The sequence below is a fragment of the Oreochromis niloticus genome, linkage group LG7 (genome assembly GCF_001858045.2).
Source record: "Oreochromis niloticus isolate F11D_XX linkage group LG7, O_niloticus_UMD_NMBU, whole genome shotgun sequence".
In the NCBI taxonomy this organism is placed as follows: Eukaryota; Metazoa; Chordata; class Actinopteri; order Cichliformes; family Cichlidae; genus Oreochromis; species Oreochromis niloticus.
Window position 1 is genome coordinate 5,885,730 of NC_031972.2, and position 21,504 is coordinate 5,907,233.

The following is a 21,504-nucleotide window of genomic DNA, read 5'->3' on the forward strand; positions in this document are numbered from 1 at the left end:
TCTTTGATTTGTGAAGTTTTGCAACCATTTATACTGGAGTGCAATCACCATCAAATTTATGAAATCATCCCTTGATTTTTTTTTTGTACTATGTTCATCTAGTAATTTGGCTAGAACGGTTGGGATTAGGATGCATTTTAGCCACCTGCTGAACAGGCATAGTTTCAGAAACTAGAAGATATTACCTTTCAGATCAGGTTGTTTACATGCACTTAGCTTTCTGCTAGAGGATTTGGATTTGGGTAACATCCATCCATCCGTCCGTCCATCTTCTCCCATTAGGACATTTCTGAAAAACCTCCCCTAAAAAGTGTCCAGCATCCTAGTGAGATTCATCAACTGGATCCTTTTGATGTAGAGGAGTAGCGGGTCTGTAGTCCTCCATGAACAATGTTAGGTGTTAAAAATAACATGTTAGTGTAATCACATTACATTTCTTGATTCCCTTTCATACTCCCACACCAGTTAGAGGGTGTTCCTCCCATAGTTCAAGGCAATATGTCTGTGTAGATTCTCAGTGATCCAGGTCATGGTTATCTAAGGAGCTTGGGGGAAAAAGTGACTGGACCTCACCTCTCACCTGAGAAACTTCTTTAGAAGCTTCAAGAAACTTAAAGAAGTCTGGTCACATTACATTATTTAGTAACCCAGTGATGTAATGCATTCAGTAATTACATCACAGTTACAATTATGTCATTGTTAATGTTACAAAGATCCTTCAGTTATCAGCACGATCTGCAGAAAACTGAAGAACAAAACAAACATAAACTCATCTTCCTGCACCTTTGCGCTACAATCAACTGATATTGTCAGCTACTAATTATTTCAGATTGCATTTTAGGGCAAAAGTAATGAGTAATGTGTATTACATTATTTTAGAATTTTTTAGCAACTCATACTCTGTTCACGAATGGCTGAGCTCCTCACCATATCTCAAATGGAGAGCTATAGACACCCCTCAGAAGATCCTCATTTCTACTGCTTGTATAGGTGAACTTATTCTTTTGAATGTGATGTTCAGCTCTCCTCTCCAGTACCCCAACACAGAACTTCCAAGCGAGATTAACGAATGCGATCCTCCCAAAGTTGGAACTTAACTTGTAACTGGTCACTGGTGACCTGGTGGAAGTTAAGATGTTAAGTTAGGATGGGCGCTACTGCAACAAGATGCCAAAAGGTTCCAGAAAAGCAAAAAGACAAAACAAAAGTCGAATTGACAAAATGCTTTTAAGTGTTTTAGTAGGTTTTTTTTTAGTGAACTTTTGGGATTATACAAGTCAGAAGTACTTCTCCACCTTTGCTTTTTCAGATCAGCTTTATCTTTTTATGGCCTGGAACTTATTTAGGGTAATGTTTATACTAAAGTAGGCTAAAATTAATATTTACATATTATCTCCATCTAGGGAGACAGTCACATCTAACACACACATCTAGAAGGACTTTCCTGCCAGGATCTCAAATGCTAAATTGTGTGTTATAATTTGGAGATTTCAGACACGCACACTGTAACCTTTCCCTCTGATTTGCTTTTCTTGATTGCTCCTGGCTGGATTTCTTGTTTCTGTTGGCAAGATAGAGGTAGAGGTATGGGTCACAGTTTTCCACACTGGATAGTGCAGTTCACATGCTTTGCATGGTTCAGAAGAAAATTGCCACTGCTTGGTGCAAGGCAAATAGAATAATGAAATAGAAAAAGGGTTTTAGAGTGGTGGACGGTGTTGCTACTGCATCTTGATGGAAAGCTCCTAGACAAAGTCAGCAACTTAATACTGGACATAATGAAATGTATTAAGGTATGCTGAGGATTTTTCAACAACTTGTATCACTGTGAGGCCATTTTTCCAAAGCATAAAAGTAATGTGATACAAATTGCGGTTGTTGGACCTCTGACTGACAGAAATGACCAATTTAAAGCGAGAGAGAAAAAGACAGCTAGCTAGCAAACACTGATTTAAACATTGAATGAACAATAAAGAATGCATTTACAGAATATAGAAGATACTGACAGAAAATATAAAATGCTTTATTCACATAGAATCTACCAAAGAGATGGCCTACAGTTTGTGAACCCTGTAATCACTAACCCCTAAGTTGCAGGGATACTCAGACTCGGGAGCTGGTGAAGACAGCAAAATGGAGAATGATTAATATTTATCACGTCTCCTATCAGCAGAACTCAAATGCTTTCCACTTGACAGTCAACTGTGCACAAATAATGCATCTGTCCTTCTGCTGGAGGATGGTGATCCAGGTCAGGAGTCCTTGTAACTAAATGACAAAATAGCTTATGTCTCAGCAGCCCATGTGAATGCTCTGTGGTGTTACCTAGTCCCGCCATCAGTTGGATACATTAGCATTGTACTGGAATATTGTAACTACTGCAGTGTTGTCTCTAAAGTGGATGGCACTGCAAACACATGAAATTCAACAATGGAAAAACATGTCTATGCTTTTCATTAGCTGCTGTGTATAGCTGTATAACTCAGAGTGCTAAGACATTTTTATCTATCAAACACAAAGAAAGATTCTGCTTCTGCTTTATTTCTGTATGCCTGTTTCTATCCTTATGTCACAGTGCACTAAAACAGAAATGGTGCTGCTACTTATTTAGCCCTTTCAGTTGCTAATGTCAACAAGCAGGTACTCCCACTTAGAAACAGTGGGAAAAAAAGCAGGGAGCTCTGTCTTTGTCTTTCCTCATTTCGTCTGAATTCCTTTGAGAGGCAGCCCTGCCAGCTTATGTTGAGCAAAAAAAACAAACACTCCGCCCATTGGACATACCCCTGTTCTTCTAATGCAGCCTTTCAAATTTTTATCAACACAGTTGCCGCTGTGTGTCTTTCTTTTCTTCAGAGGTGTATCGACTGTTGTAACGTATAGTGGGGGTTTTAATGCAGATTGGGATGGGAGAAGGAAGTTTTTCAAAGTCATCTATTAACAATGCACACAATTATGCGCACAGATGCAGCCATTTCATTCCATTAATGACCTGCACAATCTAGTGAGGGCAGTACAAAATAATGGGTCAAAAACGTGTAGACCAGATGAGGGAGCGAGTCATCTACCAGCTACAATAACGCTGTATGAGCAGAGTAGTTTTGCATATGTTTCTCTCTTCAGATCAAGAAGAGAGGTAGGGGGTTGGTAATGGGTCGTAGAAACTGGGGAAAGCTATTCTCTGGATAAATCTGATAGGTCAGGTGGAGTGCATGAGTTAGGATTCCAGAGAACAGCTACATTATTATAAATGTAGCTGTAAAGACCTGTAAAGACCTGTATCTGCTGTAAAGACCTGTATCTAAATGCTGATCAGTGTAACTGATGTGTAAGTGAAATGCACAGTGTGACACATGCACGCATGGATAAATGTGCTAAATGTGATTTGATAACCTTGCATGTTGTGTAAAGCTGCAGGTGTTTGTTAGGGTCCAATTCCCAGATAGCAGTGGGCAACAAGCACTTTATGCAAAATCCAAAATTGCAGTCTAGAAATTACACCTGAACAACATACTGTAAGATGTTTTTCAAATCTGTCATAGAACTAGCACACACACTCACATATATGTTGGTGCTGTCAGCGTTAATTTTGTTAAATGACGTTAATCTCGTTAAATGACGTTAACGCCATAACCGCATTAACGGGACAATCTCTGTTAGCGAGTTAGCGTGGCTCGCCCTGTGTGTGGGGGTGCACGGTGCTAACGCATTAACAAGCTAACCAAGCTAACCGTGCTAAGGTGTTGACGCTGTGCAGCCCCACTTAAGGGGTGATCCGCGCTAACTCGCTAACGGAAAGTTGCTGCGTTAATGCGGTTATGGCGTCATCTAACGAGATTAACGCTGACAGCACTATAAATACATAATTTGATTTATGATGTTACACAGCTCTGTGTGTGTGTTGAAGACTGTATAGACCAGTCTTTAAATCTAATTAAAAACCTGAAACACTGCAAGCTTTGCTGCTTTGTTAAACAAGCGGATTTTATTGTACAAGGAAAAAAAATCTAATTCTGAGGGGTCAGGTGAGAGGATGACCCAATGTTCTGTTTTGGTGTTAAACATTTGTGCATTTTGCAGTAAACTGATCTCCAAACTCTGTCCTCAGCTCCTGTTAATATACATCTGTTAAGACAAGCTGAAAAAAATTAATTCCTTTTGAGGCCTAAATGGACAACCTTCAGCTCTAACACCAGGACACACATGGGAAAACGACATCTTTCGCCTCATAACTAAATCAGAATGAGATAAGAAAAATGTGAAGACATAATAAAAACCAGTCAGCTACTGAACAAAGTACAATAATGTCACAGACTTTGAATATAACAAAGTCTTAAAGTCTGTGACCTTCAAAAATATCGGCGGTTAGGTTTTTGTGACATATATATCTTGTTTCCAGGACCTGAAAGGGTTGAAAGGGTTAACACAATAGAAAATACACCATCTCTGGTTTTCCAAGAAAGAGCTTCAAACACTGCTATTAAATTATTAGTTTCTAAAATAAAAGATTTATTTTCTCCCCTGAGAGAAACATACAATTTCACATTAATTGATGATTATTGTTATTTTATTTTTATAGCTGGTTGAAGTGATCCATCTTAAAAGTGTCTGTTTGCATTACAGAAACAACAGGGAACTGATTAACCTGCTAGCACCCTCCTGTCCTCTGTGACATACAGGTTAAGGTGATGACTATGAACAATGACATATCCAGTTCAAATGGGGACCTCTCTTGATTCTCTCTCCCTTATTACTTATTTCCTTTCTACTGTAGCTATTTAATAAAAGAACCCAGAGAAAACCTGTTCCCAGGAAGTACTTTTATCTAAATTTGTTTAGCCAGTCACATTATGAGGGAAACATAATTGCTGCAAAGGTTACATTGTGCTTTATGCTGGGAACTTGAGTCCATGTGTGGTTAGAAATAGCCAATAAAAGCACTTTGGGTTAAGTTAGCAAATAATAGCAGTTTTAGCTAAATGCCTCTTTTCCCCATCAATTTTAAAACCACAATCTATCCCTTATCTCACACAAAGTGCCTTGAGGACCTATCCCATTAAAATGGTAATCACAGTTACATAGTTACATTTCACAGCTAATTGGTTGATCTGTGAAATGTATCCAAATATTTCTGGGAACGAACTCTAAATAATCAGATACCTTAGTGAATCTAATTTTTGCTGTCCAGAAGGCTTCTGTGTCACAGTATGTTTGGTGGAGGACTTAATTGCAAAATTCAGAACTAGTGAAAAAGTGAAAGGTTTATTTACAGTGTCGCACCAGGTGAAGATATATACATATACATAGTGAAATGGGACAACACAGGGCTCCAGGAAATCCAAGGGTGGGGCGGGGGTCCAGGGCAGGCACACGCTCACAATCTTCTTCACACCGTCCGTGACTCAAAACTCAAGCAGTCCAATCTAATACGCTCACTCACATCCACAGGGGTCCAAAAAGCAGGCTGGGGTCTGGAAAGTCTGTACAAAGAAGAGAAGGTCGTTTGGGGGAACGCTGAGAAACCACAAGGAAAATAGTCGAGAGGCCGGGGCTATACTGACACTAGTTAGCGCAACAATCCAGCGAAGAAGCAGAGCCTCCTGCTGTCTTAAGTAGTCTGAAGAGTCACGAAGAGAAGCCAGTGTATGGTTAACGTAGATGAGCAGCAGGTGTGCATTGAAGGTGGGTTCAGAGGCGGGGAGCTAGGTCCAGCTCCACCCTGATGAGAGAGAGGTGAAGGCAAAAACACACAACACATCCTCCTGAGAACCAAGTCTGTCATGAACTGGCTCAAAGCCGGTGACAAAAAGGAAGTTCACACAAGAAATTCATGTAAATATAAATTTATTTCACCTATTTCACCACTGACTTTAAACTTTTGCAAAGAGTAAACCTCAACTCCTGTTTCAAAGTCAGCCAGATGTCATGTGGAGGATCTAGCCATGGCTGGGCAGCTTTCAGCAGTTTCAATCGAAGAGTCCAGTTTCCAAAGCTGCACGCTGCATGTGAAGACTGGGACAAGGAGAATGATCATTATTTTTGTTTTACACTCAGGTGGTTGCATACCATGAATTGGTTCCCCAGGGTGAGACTGTCAGCGCATTACTCTGAACTACACTGTGTTCCATTGTGTGCCAGTACAAAGTGCAAATAATCCTAGCTAGCCACATACCCCGTTTGTCAAGGTTGACTCAGCGTGAGTTCATCCACTTCTCAAAAATGGAAATCAAGAAGAAAGACATACTGGAGGGGATCCAGAGTAGATCCAGCATGCATCTAGAAATAGCTGCCATACTTAAAACAGCACAGAAGGACAAGAGAAAACAACCTTGAGCATGAGTTTAGTCCAATTGATATCAGATGAGGGTTTAATCTTTTAAAGACTCATTCCTGGAACTCAGAACTTGCAAGTGCACGTTTGTTTATAAAGGAAAGTACTATAATAATAAAATAAAAGAAATAATTTCTACCCTTGCCACATCATTACTGCTTCAGCTTTTCAGTGTCACCTGCTGTATCTACCTTCACCATCCCAGTTTCCATCTGTACACACTGTGGAGTGTTTAAACCGGACTCTATATGTAACATATTTCTGGGGAGTGATTAGCTCAAAGCCTGGAGGCCAAACTCTAATTATATTTTGATACTGTAAACCTGTAATAAATAATTTGATAAATTTTCCTGGGTGAATTTAAATACGTGCTCTGAATGGCAGAAAAGTCAAAGGATGGTAGAATATACTCCTCAGGGGAAGTTTGGAAGTCTGCACTCCAGGAAAAGACTTCCAAAAGCCGCTGGGTTCTTTAGTTTGTCCAGAGTCGAAAACACTTCAGCAGGAAAAGGTCTCACTAAATGCTGGAAATGCTATGTGCATATATATATATATATATATATATGAGGAATTCAGCTTTAAGCCCATTCTGATTTTCAATGTGTCAAATACTGACATTTTGTCAAAAAAGGTGTCTTTTCAGTCATGACAAAAAAGGTTACGGACAGAGAGAGAGGCCTTTTAAACTTGTCACTTATGAAGACCTGCTATCACAGGCTTAGTATTGTTAAACTCAAATCACGGTCTTTATATAAACTTTGAAATTTGAAAATTAAAAAAGAATAAAATGTGCATTGAACGTCTAACAAGTTTAACAGAATGGTTCGGGATGTTATCCACAGCCCTTTGTATCTGTCACAATCACTCATGACACTCATCTCCCACTTCACCCTACTTGTGCTCCCTTCTTCACCTCTCTTGTGCACGGTCCATTGATCCCGGGTATTTAACTCACACACCTTTACTACCTTTAACCCTTGTAGTTTCATGCTTCCACCTGCCTCCCTCTCATTCCCGCACATCTATTCTGTCTTGCTTCTACTGTTTTTAAATCCTTTTCTTCTCAGAGGATACTTCCACCTGTCCAGGCTCTCTTCCCCCGGTCCCTACTCTTGCTACGGATGACTATGTAGTCTGGAAACATCTGCCCTCATACATCTGTTCTCTTCTCTGTAGTTCTACATCAGCACTCAGAGCAAACATCTGTATCACTCTTTCTCTCAATGAAGCCATACTGCTGCCTACTGATTGTCACCTCTCTTCTTAACCTAGCTTTAACAACTCTTTCCCATATCTTCATTGTTTGGTTCATCAGCTTTAGCCATCTAAAGCACCTACAGTGCTGCCAAAAAGCATGAAAAAAGAATGGGCTGATAAAAGCTCCAGACTGATAGACGGCCAATAGAAGAGCTTCAATAGTGCACTCAGTCTGTCTCGATTATTTAAAGCGAATCACCTCCGATTTTTTTCTACCCTGACATCTTTCTCTCTACCTTCTCACATCCTGCTGTCAAATGCCAAGGCCTTCAAAGACTCACTTGTTTGCTCACTGAGCGCTTGGTTCCTGTCCTACCTCCTTATTCCTTGTTTGACCTCTCCATAATAGCTGTCTTTCTTCCTGTTTTCTCTCCTGTTAACCTTTAGTAAAATTATTTGACAGATAGGGACAGGTGAACAGATTCAATTATTAATTCAGCAATTAGAGTTTTTTTTAAACAGTGGCAGATTTTCAAACTATATTAAAATGGATTTTACTGAAAGGGTTTGTATGAAGGATCTGTCTTCAGGGTGTTTTTGACATAGATCGGATATAAAATCTCAGATCAAGATCATCTAATATAGCGAACAGAAAAAAGATTTTGTGTAACCATCTGATTAACAACCATAGTTAGGCGTTCTCTAGTATTGTAACTCCCCTGAAATCATCTGTTCTATGTTTAATCCATGAAATGGCTATAATGACTGAGGCAAAGGTAAAGAAGGAAGCCAGGCGCTGTGGTTGTGGAGCCATAAAGTCCCCCAGAGGAGACAGAGGTTGATCGGTGGGCTGATATTTACACTTTATGCCTTTAACTCTTTAACTTTAAGCCTATACTCCACATCCATTCCTGCCATGTGCTTCTGTAAATAAAGAAGCTGTTATGACTAAAATCTAGTCAAACCTCTACCGCTCTAAGGAGATTGGAAAGACAAGCGATTGAGAGTCTATGTTTATATGAGCCAAAGGGTGAAAAAGGGTGTTTTGACTAGAACTTGCCTTATCCTATCATGTGACCATTGGTGGGTTTTAAGGGCCTGGGACGGGATCTTAAAACTGCATTGTAGGTGGCAGACAGTTGGTGTAAGCCACCCCCTCTGTTCAAGGATGGTCATTTACAGTGGACATAGATGGCTTCTTTCACTCCTCTTTCAAACCATCTCGGTCAGAAAGATGAACATTGGCATCCTCGTGACCTTTATCCTTTCTTGCCACCATTTTGTCATAGAACTAAAGAAGCTTCTCGAATGAGAGGTGAAACTTAAAGAAGTCCAGTCACTTTTCTTTCCAAGCTCCTTCGATTACTATGACCTGGATGACTGAGAACCTACACAGACAAACCTCGACCATTGCACCATAAAAAGGGTTATTTATTTTTTAGCTGGTATGAGCAGTAGCAAAGAACCCATGTGGATGTTTAGAATATTGATATTAATATACACATGCTATAAGTCACCCATAATTTCTTTTTATTTTGCCAGCAAAATGGGAAATAGGTACAGTAATTTACTGAAACATGCAATGAAATAGTGAGAGTTTGTGCAGTTCTCTTATGCTTTATTCTTTAACACAGCCTGATCGCTCTAAGGCAGGTTTTTGTGTCATTTCTTTAAGGAGTCTTCAGGAACAGTTCACCACCACATTATTATGTTAGAGCAGGCTCAAACACCAAACACAATAATGGACACAACACCACAATGAAAGTTTACATGAGAATATTTACTGGAGGCTGCAGAGAAAGAGAGATCTGAACAAAGGGCCAGCCCACAAGCAGTGGTACCAGCCAATCATCTAATCGGAGATCAGAAAATCCGAAATAAGAGGATGTAATAAGTGCACTGGCAGTGCATCATGCTGACAAATGAAGCCATCTTTGAAGATGGTGCTGGATGCTGTATGGAAATCTGATGGCACTCTACTGTTTTCATGATTCCATCAACTTTTAGAGATCCCCAACACCACTGGCTGAAATGTAGGCTCAAACCATTACAGAGTCTTTACTTCATTATCTCCTCCATATATAGTGACAAAGATTTGAACCAAAAATTGGAAATAATTCCATAATATCTGACAATATAAACCACCGATTCTCAGTCCAGGTCTTGTGTATTTTGGCACACCTCAGCATGATCTACCTGATTGGTTTCCGTACCAAACAAACTCTTGTTTGAGTCACCCTTCAAATGAGAGCATTGCAGCCGGACTGTGTAAGGCCTTTTTTTTCTTATTTTTTGAGGACTTGGTATTTAGATCATTTTCATCTTCTGTAGATAGTTAGCCCTACTGTAGATAGTTAGCCCTACTGTAGATAGTTAGCCCTATCATTTCTTCTTTTGTCCTCCACCATACTGTCATATGCCAAATATTTAGCTGTTAGCACTTCGGGAATCAACTTGTTGGTGCAAAAAATACTATTTTATACCTGCCAAACTATGCTACATTTGACCTTGTTAATAGATTCAGCTAAAAAATAGAAATACATTTTGTGCTGTCAAGAGACAAGAGTAGTTCAGCCCTGAATCATTCATCAGTCAGTGTTAAGTGATTTTTAACAAACAAAAATAGAATTCCTCCAAAAATGATCAGGTACAAGGACTGGACAGAAAATCAATGGAAAAAATGTCCAAAGAAAAAGTTTTACAGACCTTCAGGAAGTCTGGAGAACTATTGTTTAAGACCACATAAATATCGCACGAAAGTTTGACTCATTGAAAACAAAACAAAAATAAGGAGGGGGTGCTCAATACCTTTGCACAGTACTCTATTACATATGATAGAATCCTTGTTGATTTGACCAGAGATCTTTGCATCTCTCTTGTTAATGAAAAACCCTGTACCATGTTGTTAGTGTTTTCCCTCTTTAATTGACCAATACATGATGAACCTAATTATCATGTGACTTCAGGGAGCTCTTTTATATGTTCCCACATGCAGTAAGCTCCTTAAACCTGCCCTGTACCTTGTAAACATAGAGGAGCATTTAGAAGCTAAAGAGCCAGATATTTTTCTCATAAAAACTTTACAGTTCTGTGGACAGAAATGCCTTCTTGATGACAGAGAGGAGGGAAAAGATGAGACTGGTGTGGGCTGACAGAAATGCTATAATAGCCGCCATAGTGAACAGAAAATTGTCAGAATGCACAGCATGTTGAACCTTGAGAAAGATGAGCTCCAACAGCAGAGGACTGAGCAGTTCCACTGCTGTCAGCCAAGAAGAGAATGAGAGGCGGCTGTTGACACACAGCTGTCAAAAGTGAACTGAAAATGTATACCCTGATCTGCTGAATCTCACTTTCTTCAGAAGACTGAAGTGGCTGGACAGCAGCAACATGAGTCCATGTATCCAGTTTCAAAATAATATTGAATACTTGTAATATACGTAATCCATATCACAAAGAACAACATTAGGGCCTACCAACTTACAGCATGATGTTTCGAATAAAGTCCTAAAGGAGTGTATAACTGTATAAAAAGACTGAACCACTGTACCACACATCACACACATACACAACCCAATTTCCAGTTCATGGAAATATCAATGATGTTGAATCAGTCAGTAAATATAGGTTTCTGTGTCTCTTGCTGGCTCATATTTGTACAAACAAAGAAACCAAAATGACCTGTTCAAACCAGTGGGTGTCCAGCACATTTACACAGTCTCAACATAATGTTTTCATGATTATTTTGGGGATTCTCAGCCTGTCCAAGCCCCTTAAGTGGTCTGCTTATACTAAGTTCCACCAGGCTACACCTTGTTGCCCATTTATATTTGGTTAGCACCACTAAAATGAAAAGAATACTTATTTTCATGTACCCCAAGTGCAAGTTCTCATGACACAATAGAGCAGTCTTCAGTAACGACAGATATGACACTGTTCATGTCTGAGACAGCACAAAGGTGGGCTGCAAAGCAGCCAGCAGATACGCAGCAACTGTACAGTCAAGCTGAAGCAGCTTAAATGAGGTTTGGGATTTCCAGCAAAGCCTTGGAAAGGCTCCAGCAAGGCCAGAACTCAGCTGCCAGGCTTCTAACACAAACTGAACTCTGGCAACATATCACCCCCATCCTCACAGATCTCCACTGGCTCCTGGTCAAGTCATGCATCACTTAGAAGATCTTTATTCTCACTTACAAATCTCTCAGCGCCCCGGCTCCTCAGTATCTGTCCGACCTCCTTCACCCAAACACACAGCCTCAGACGCCGAGCCACGTCTCTGCTTTCCGTGCCTCACACCAACCTCCGCAGCTTTGAGGACGGAGCCTTCAGTGTGGCAGCGCCTACCCTCTCTCCTATCTGAGCTCTGCAGTGCTTGTTCACTGGGGGCGTTGCAGAGAGCCCAGCGATGAGTTCTCCTCAAATCTCACCTCTTCAACAAGACCTTCAACCTCTAACCTTTTTTTTGATTTACTTACTTTTTTGTAAATAATGCTTGAATTTCCTTGAAAGGTGCTATACAAATCTAAGTTATTATTACATGTCGCACAGCAGAAGTTAAGAAAATGGATGCGGGGATGTGCAGAAGGGTATCAGCTGAGCCATGAGCTGATGTGGGCTGGCATTAAGATCAGAATAGAATAGAATAGAATAGAATAGAATAGAATAGAATAGAATAGAATAGCTTTTTATTGTCACTGTTACAAGAACAGTGAAAGGCAGTTTGGCATCTCTCCATGTGTGTGGAGTACACAATAGCATAAGTATTTACACAATAACAGACAAATTTACATTTACACAAGAAAGATATGTACAAGTTATACATACACCTGCAAACATACACGCACATACATACATATATGTATATATACATATATGCATCCGTACATACATACACACACATATTTCCACATACACGCTTACATCTATATACATACACATACATGCCATCTAACTAGCAGGTGCATTGAGAGGTGCAGTGTGATCAGTGATATTGCACATTGAGTGGGGTGGGGGGGGGTGCTGTTGGAACTATACTAAATAATGTTATAATAAATACAGTTTAAAGAGGTAATGTGAGGTAATGTGACAGGATTTTCACATGTGAGCAAACACATGTTGCCTACATCACAGATCTTGCAATAACTTCTGCTGTTGATTCTTGTCATTTGTCAAGTTTAAAAATTATATTCACTTCCAATTCATGACATCTTTTCTGACTACTGAATTATGGCTGTTGTGGGCTTTTCCCTTCACAATAGCATCCACAATCCCCGGTATAAGCCAAAGTACTACTAAGTAAAGTAAGTAAGTAAAATCTTATTTTTATAGCACCTTTCAAGATAAAAATCACAAAGTGCTTCACAGAAGCTTGACTATAAAACAACAACTACTAGATACATTGCAGTTTTTTTAAAGCTGCAAGACATTGAGAATCATAGTGACTATCCTTTTAACCTTAGTTAGAAGTTCATGTGCGGATTCTGCTTCGAGAGGCGTTTAAGAACAGAGCGACTGGTGTGGAGGCCGAACAGATGCCCTCTGTTTCTCTGAGGCAGCTGGGCTGGCTGTGAGCCTTGGCTGGATCCTCCAAATAATGCTAAATCAAACTCACCCACATCCACGAGAGACACAGACACACCCCAGGGCGACACACACACACACACACACACACAAACACACGCACAGGTGCAGTAATGTGTCCATGTGCATACATAAACGCAGTACAGAGACTTTAGAAAAGAACAAATAATGTGCACATGTGTACAGAGATGCAAACAGGGAAGCAGAGGCACCCACACAGACTCCCACACACACAAATCAAGCTGCAGAACACAGCTGAACAGAGCATTGCCATGCACAGCACTCGCTATTTGATGATGTACTGAAATTTTGGAGCCTCTGACCATCAAGGCTGACAGGATCGCATCAACTGGCTCATATAAGGAGATAATATCTTGAGTGGTTACTTCAGCGTATAAGCAGCTCTACAGCACATCGTGCCGAGTCATATAACAGTGGTGCAACGAGTTTGTGTATGTATGTGCTGAGAAGTAGGACACACAGGTACTCTGCACTGAAAAACACTCCACATGACCCCCGGTTGTGAAAAAATCAAAGTTTGAGTAGTGTCACAAGGGAGCACTTTCACTTGCTGCTGCACTTTCATCGCCACTCCATGATGACTTGTCAGCATCAACGACTCTATTTGTACTCTAGATAATGGTGTAACCTCTCTCTCAGCACTATAAATCAATTGAGCATTGAAAACACAAACTTTTGATTCGGACTTTGAAAAGATGAATGGATTATGTTTTTCATAAAAAAAACACCTGGTTAGTCGGCGAGCTTCATTCAGAGATGCAAATTAATCACGTTTCCAAAGAGTCTGATTTCAGAAAGCTGGTCAAATTTGAAGTAATGTTATTACCAGAAAACTGGATCCATGTAAGCTCGGGCTAAAGCTGTGTCTACCAATAAAAGGTGTGATAAGGCTGCCCTACCTATTTGAAAGTGTCAAATTTTGATAGGTACTCTGTGTTAGAAACTGCATCTGGCACCACATGCTGGGTTCTGGGGAGTTTGTAATTTTGGATTGCACTTTGGGCTGGAGGTAAGATTGTGTTTGTCACAAAAATATTCCAGCTACAACTTTCTTGTTCTTAAATTTCAACTGAGCAGAAACTTCAAGGCATGAAAAATAAAGCCACTGTGTAAGTGCCAAAAAACACCCCAGAAGTTCTTCCAAATGATGTTGCTTCAATTTCCGTGGACTCACATGTTAAAATGCCCAACTTAAGAGAGAATGTATTTACTTGATTATTTTCTTTGGTCACTTATAGCGTCACATTAAAGTCACTGTGTTGCCTGGAAAGCACGTTTGACAACTGATGTAGAGTAACTAGAAGAACTTGGGGTAATTTCTGCTGTAACAAAAATCGGGACAACCTGTCATCCGTCTGTACATCCATCCATCATGTTCTGCTTATTCAGTGCTACTGAATGCTATCCCTGCTGTCACTGGGCAAAAGGAGGTGTACACCTGGTCATATTGCCAGTCTATTGCAGGGCTCACACAGATCCAGACAATCATTCACTCCCATATTCACAACTATGGCCAATTTAAAATTACTACTCAATCTGACAAGTATGTTTTTGGACTGAAGAAGAGCATGGAGATGTAGGACATGCACATGCATGAAAGGCTCCTGCCGGCCAGTGAACTTGAATTCAGGACCTTTTTGCACCACAGTGCCACCCCTGCATCTGTTAATCACTGGCTATTTTTTTTTTTTTAAATTTGTTTTGTTTTTTGCAGTAACCTTAACAGGGCCACTCATTTTTCTGCATCCAACTGCATTACAAAGTTATAGTGCTTTGCTAGCTTTTTTGACCAACACCAGTCTTTTTGCTGGTGGAAATGCATGGAACCCATCCTAGATTAGGCAAGAGTACTGCGTTGGTGGGGTGTCAGTAATTGTTTTCCACTGAGAAGAGCTGCCTACTACTGACATGGAACCAAATAGTCATTTTGAAAGAAAGAAGCTTGTTTTAAAGCCAAGTTTCCATCTAAATTTAGCATGAAATTGAAATAAATTTGTAGAAAAGCTGAAAATATGACATTGCATTAGTTTTCTTCTGTGACTATCTTTATGTGAACAGAGTGCAAAAGCAAAACTATGATACAGGTTTTTTCCCCTAATTTTCAAAGTTTCTGGGTTCTTTCTTTATAACAGTTTTGTTCTAAGTTTGCAACTGAAACACCCTCAACAAATATAATATAATATAATATAATATAATATAATATAATATAATATAAGCACCAGAGATACTTTGTAGATACTGAAAGGTTCTCTTCTAACACTTTCTAAACACAGAGAATGAGGCTAAGATGTGGAGGTCTTTATTAGCCAAGGCTTTAATGTGACATTTATCCGTCGTTCTCGCCCTTCATTACTTCCATCAGTAAAGGTCAGGCTCGTACATGTGGGCCCTCGCAGGTGTTTGGGCCCCTTACATCTGCTACCCAGGAGCGCAAGCGGATATCACTTTATTACTCATGTGATTACCTGGTGAAAGGAATCCGATCTTTGACTTTTTACGCATGAGATAAAAGAGAATAAGGAGATAACCAGGGTGAGATTCCGTGACATTTCCGTTGTTTAAGAAGAGGTGCACAGATCTCTTGGCGGCTTTTCTTCCTCAAAGGACTTCTCGTTGGTGTGGGAAGGGGGGCGCTGATGGAGGCAGAACTTCCTGTCTGTCTTTTTGCATCCCAGTGCGTGGAGAAATAATTGAGTGCAGTGAAAGCCGAGCATTCATTCAAAGACCTTGACTGGCGCTACTGAAGCCTGGAGGCTCAGTAGTGATTCAGCAGCACCGCGGAGCAGCGCCTAGGAGACAGTGGTGGTGAGCAGGAAGGAATAAAGGGAAAAAAAGAGAAAAGGAAATTTCAAAAGAAGGAGGGGAACAACGTGAGCCGCGCGCCGATTTGGAGCCGCGTTTTCATCGCTTAACAACACCGAGAGAGAGGGGATTAAAAAAAAGAGAGAGAGAGAGAAGCCGGTGAAAACTTCCCCCATCGCGGCCAAAACCTTCTGATTTTACTTAAAAAACAATTAAACTCCGGAAAATTCGGTTTGCAGTGGATTCTGACGGATGCGCACCGGAGCTATCCAGGGGTGTAGCCGCGGTTCCCGTCGTGCGTCTTTGCGCTGTTAGAGGTGGTGTGTGACTGAGAGTGTGTAAGAGAGGAGGATACAGATAGAGGTGGAGGATCAGCCGGAGTGGCCGACCAGCCAGAAGGATGCTGGAGGGCAATGCCTGCAGAAAGAGAGGATGAGATTTGTCGAAAGGCGCTGGAACTGCTCTCGGACCTTTGCTCCAAGGGAGAGGTGCAGGACGACAACTGCCTGGATTTCATTTACTACTTCAGGGATCTGGCCAGACCCCGTTACACGGACTCAGGTTAGGCTCCATAGTCTTCTCTTTGATAAAGTAGGATAGTATATCCAACATTTTATTATGAGCTCCAACAAATCGCTTTTTTGTTGTTTTTGTTTTTATCTTTAGGAAAGCACTAAACAAACTCCAATTTCCCAAAATACACAAACACTTTCAAACGTTATTCCTCCAGTGTGTGTGTGTGTGTGTGTGTGTGTGTGTGTGTGCAAGACTCCCATTGTAGGAAAAACGGTTGCTCTTAACTGTACAATCACCACATTAAGAGAAACGTAGAGGGGGGGAAAAGCGTTTGAACCTTTTCGTTTTAATTGTATTTTTGCAGTAGTAGTCAGTCTAAACAGAAAAGAACTTTTTGCTCCATGCACATAATTGTATTTCACTATTTTCCCAGTTCACTATAAATGCATTAAGAGTGTGAACTGTGAACTTGTTGCTTGCATCCATTAGTGCCAGCAGAATCCACAAAACATTTCGGATCTATAAGTGAGTGTGAGTGTTTGTTTGCAAATGCTCCGGCAGCATCCATCAGCTTCTTCACGCAGACTGAAAGGGAGTGCTGCTTTGATTTCTCTTTTACTCTGACAGCCTGGAGAGAGGCAGAGAGAAAGCCCCACCCGATAATTCCACATAACTGCCATCATTGTGCAGACATGGCTCCAGCAAAAGGAAATAAGGATCGACAACTTGAATTAGTTACTGTATTTTACACAATCTATTGGGCTCACTCAATAAATTTCAAGTTTTTCAGCAAAACCTTTATAGATAAATGAAGTGTAAAGTCAATGAATTTTAAAGTTTAGAGAGTTTTTTTTATTACTACATAGTGATATAATGTCCTTCAATTTTGAAAGTTTGAATCTAAGAATCATCCATTTGCAGCCATTCCAGCCTCGCAGACCCCTGCAGCTGTCATTTTCACACCGTGTTTTCTGAAGTGCCTCCCACATCTTGGTTTGGTTCGACCGACTCTTTTTCTTTCTTTTAAATACCATGTGGTCAGGGGTTAAAGTGGGATTTGGCAGGTGTGCACTCCTTAAGATCTGCTGGAGCGGTGAAGTGCTGTGAAATGACTCACTGAAAAATAAGTCACTTAATCATTTCAACTGTAAGCTGCAGTAGATTTTTCTTTGTGGACAGGCTGTGATCGTCTGACCTGTGTTGCTGGAGCAGACTCTGATATTTATTGTTCCTTGTGCACTTAGTCAACGGCATTTTGCAACATGCAGATGTTACATGAGTTGTTGTGGGCTCTTTTTAAACCGTTAGCCAGTAAAATATAATATAAAGGTGGAATTTGGTGTTGCTGAAGCACTTCATTAAATAACTGCTACCTTTAACTTAACTGAGCAGAGAGCACAGTAAACACAGTCTACCCTACACCGGATCTACAGTACCCATTACTGTAAAGTTTGGCTTGTCCTGTATAACCTTTCACCACATAACTTCAGAATCAAAACATTTATACATTAATTGTCTGATTAAAAAAAATCAAGCAAACTTACATCACAGTTATCTGACTTTAACTTTCTAAACTTTTTAATTTTCAAATGCGATTACTGTGCCTTTAGCTAGCAGACAGATTTTGTGCCAAACTGCATATAAAATACTGTATTTGGTGATATTTGTTAAGCCGTTTGTGTGGTTCGCTTGAAAAGAATAATCCCATTTTAAACTCACTTCACTCTATCTGCAGTTGCTAGACGCTGATGTACTGCAGCCACAACTTTATTGAGATCTGCATGCATGAATGCACAACAGGGATGAGAAGGAAAAGAGGATGTGTGGAGAGTGTGCATGCTGGAACATGGAGACACATTACTATGTGATTTATTGAGTGAGTATCTGCGTGGCATCGGCTAGAACAAATGCCAAGCTGCAGCATATGAAAAATCAACTCAGTTGATGTCATTATGCATTAAACTGTTATTATCCTCTTTTTGATTCAGACACTTCAAACTTACATTAGTCTGAACATAACACTTTTTCCCCCAAACCTTTTAGTGGCCAGTCTCTCAGATATTGATTGCGCTATGTCAATGTTTAGGTGGCTGGCTCATGTCAATGTAACATCCACACGTAGGCCAGGACCTGAGGGTTTCCGGCAGAGCATTGCACTATGAAGAGGTGATTAATTTTCTCCTCTCCTCCTGTCAGTGGTTTTAATGCTGTGGCTCAGTGTATTTCTCTCCTTTTGTCCTCGTGTCTGTGTACGCATATGTTGTTTTTTGTAGATAACCACATCCTTTACACATGTTACGATTCATCATTAAGCATATATGATGAGGCGGAAGTTCAAACTTCCAGACTGGTTCCTCTGAGGAGCTCTGACCCACTTCCTCTTGTATTAGAGTGCTAAAAATGCATGCGCACTGTTTGATACACAGCAAACAACTGTCCCTTTGGGAATTGTGGTAGAGTGGAGCTGGGTACAACTTTCTGATATCATTTAAATCTGATAAAATCTGATTAAAAAAATCTTTGGTGGGTTTGACATGAAATGAAATGTAATATTATAATAATCCAAGTCATGATCATAATAAGCCAGGAAGTATTAAAATCAGAGAAGATCAAGGATATCCATTTTTCTTTGCGACAATCCGGTTGTACAGTAATTGGCTGCAATTCAGCCAGTGGCACAGCAGGGGGTGCTCTCAACATAGTTCGCGATGAATAGTAGTGTGTCATTATTATGTATTAATTTACACCTGCTTCTAGACAAAAAAAAAACAAAACCTCTTCCACATTTTAATTTAGTCTTTGCATTGAAATCAGAATTCAAATAAAAAATATTATCATGCCCTTTAGTTTTTCTCACAGGGAAGCAAATTTTGCCCTTAAAACACTAGCATTGCAGTAATGCATGCTTGGTGCATTAAAAAATCACATGTGTGAAAGAAACAGCTCTCTGATGTGGTTGAAGGTGACGCCTAGAGCCTGACTGATATAAGATTTTGAAAACTGACGCTGATACCAATATTTGCAAAGTTAAAAATTCGATATTGCGATACATCAGCCATTTTTTTCTTTCAGACACATGAAGGAAACTGATTTTCCCAACATTCCCCATCTTTTATGCTCTACATGACTCTGCATGGATCTGCTGGTTATGTGTGTTGCCAACAGGAAAGTTGCACATTGCGCTCTAGTGGACAAACTCTGCAACATCGCCACTCTTATGGCGTTGAAGGGTGTTTTTTCAGTCTCTCCTTTTTTGTTTCAATCTTTCATTTACTGGCTGTTACAATACATATTACAATATTTAACATCAAGTGACATTTGCTGAAATTCTCAGCCGCCTGTTTTATGTTTAAAATCAGAATTGATTGATGGGAAATTGGTACTATAATTTCTTTAATACTTACAGAAAGATTTTCATGAAGTCTGTAAAAAGTATCTAAAAATTGAATAAAATAGGGCTCCATTCATTCTAGACTATTTTGCGAGGACCCTGTGAGGGCTTTTATGAAACCAAAAGTCTAAAAAGCAGGAATTTTCAATTATACTCACAGTAGTCTGCTTTAATAATGTGCAGATATGCCTACCACACAGTTTAAACAGTCAGAAATTTCTAATGTGTGAATGCATCGGTGTAACAACCTGATTGGCTCTCTTTTGGGAAAGACGACAGGATAACCTTCACCTTTGCTGTGACCGAACTCTGCAACGATTTCTTTTCAAAATTGTCTGAATGCCATTTCTCTTTCTTAGAATGCCGCTGACAGTACTTGCCCTCAAAAGGCTGAGGTTGAGTAAACTTGCAGAGAAAAGATACTTTAAAAATGACAAAAATTATCCAAAAACAACAAAAAAGAGCACACACCTTAAGACAAAAACTTTTTTCTTTCTTAATTATACTGAAATTCCCACTCAGCATATGTATGAGATCCTAATTGAATGAGCAAAGAGAAAAAGCAAATAAAACAATGCATTTTGCATTTTTAAATGGATTTTCCACTAGTGCATTTTCTTTTTAACTTGTCCCACTTAGAGTGAACTTCTCTTCCATTTCACGCATGTCTCTGTTGTAAAGACAAAAAAGGAGCCTGTTGAACTGTGCAGATGACTTTATCCCTTCACACTTACCCACAACTATCACTGACGTGAGTTTGACGAGTCAAAGGCAAAATGTTAAGTAAAACTTACATTTTAGTTAATGGGAGATAACCAGTAATTCTACCTTCTACTCAAAGGCTTGAGGAAAAACTATACTGAACTATTAGACACATAAATCCAGCTTAAATATCAAAAAGATATGTACTAAACTGAGCAAAACAGTTCTACCCAACAATAATGAACTCAGAATAAAAGCTCATGAAATCAGAGGCTGCTTTTGGATCAAATCACCCCTGTGCTCTCGCTGGCCTTTGCGCCTGTTAGATTGAAAAGCATGCTTCTTAGTTTCAAGCTGAACTTCTCCTGTATCTCTATTTTTAAGTGTGCAGCCTGCTCCATGCTGGACCTCCATAATGGAACCAGCTGTGGGGGCAAGATTAGTGATGCAATCACCAAGCTTTTTTTTCTTTCCTGCCGTCTCCTATGTACTTGCTAAAACTGCTCCTTTCTGCCCATGAGAACAGTCCAATAAAAGGATATCTTTCTAGATTTTAAAATATTTTTGGAGTCAAACTTCAACTTCTTTTAATATATGTTAATGGTATCGAATGCAATAAAGTGCAAAAGCAGGATTAACCTAACTAATTTCTTCATCCATCATGTACTATGATTCTGCAATGCAAAACAGATTTATTACTAATATGTACACATAGGTGCTGTGCTGTGAGATCCGATCTCTGAGGAAGGTGAGCCACTAATTCACACATGCCTGGTTTCTAGTGTAGCTTCATTCAGGATAATTATATGCAAAATAAACCAATTATATTATGACTCCCACGAGCACTTCTATGACTCACATGTTACCTCTGTGAAAAAGAGTTGGGAATGGACGGGAAACATTTAAATAATTTGCAATTTGCTTCACCTGGGCAGGGATGCACCTATTTTTATATTTGTGTATACAT

The 21,504-nt window shown here is 39.8% G+C and overlaps 1 protein-coding gene and 1 long non-coding RNA gene across 4 annotated transcripts in view; one reads left to right on the forward strand and one right to left on the reverse strand.

Annotated features, from left to right (window-relative positions):
* Positions 1-4,966: 4,966 nt before the first annotated feature.
* On the reverse strand, positions 4,967-12,117 carry LOC112847273 (uncharacterized). 2 transcript variants are annotated; one of them, XR_003220714.1, is made up of 4 exons: positions 11,720-12,117; positions 5,851-6,009; positions 5,559-5,716; positions 4,967-5,477 (listed from the first exon to the last, which is right to left on the reverse strand). It is a non-coding gene; the product is annotated as an uncharacterized LOC112847273 (long non-coding RNA). The 2 variants fall into 2 exon arrangements; XR_003220713.1 differs by having other exon boundaries at positions 5,559-6,009.
* Positions 12,118-15,743: 3,626 nt separating this feature from the next.
* Positions 15,744-21,504, forward strand: part of syt9b (synaptotagmin IXb) — a 55,358-nt gene continuing 49,597 nt past the window's right edge. Inside the window, exons 1-2 of one of the 2 annotated variants that reach the window (XM_025909274.1) lie at positions 16,363-16,489; positions 18,180-18,320. In XM_025909274.1, the coding sequence (XP_025765059.1) occupies positions 18,281-18,320 (40 nt within the window). In that variant the 5' untranslated portion in view covers positions 16,363-16,489; positions 18,180-18,280. Of the gene's footprint in view, positions 16,490-18,179; positions 18,321-21,504 lie in introns of both variants that reach the window. The other variant, XM_003439428.5, reaches the window with a different exon arrangement.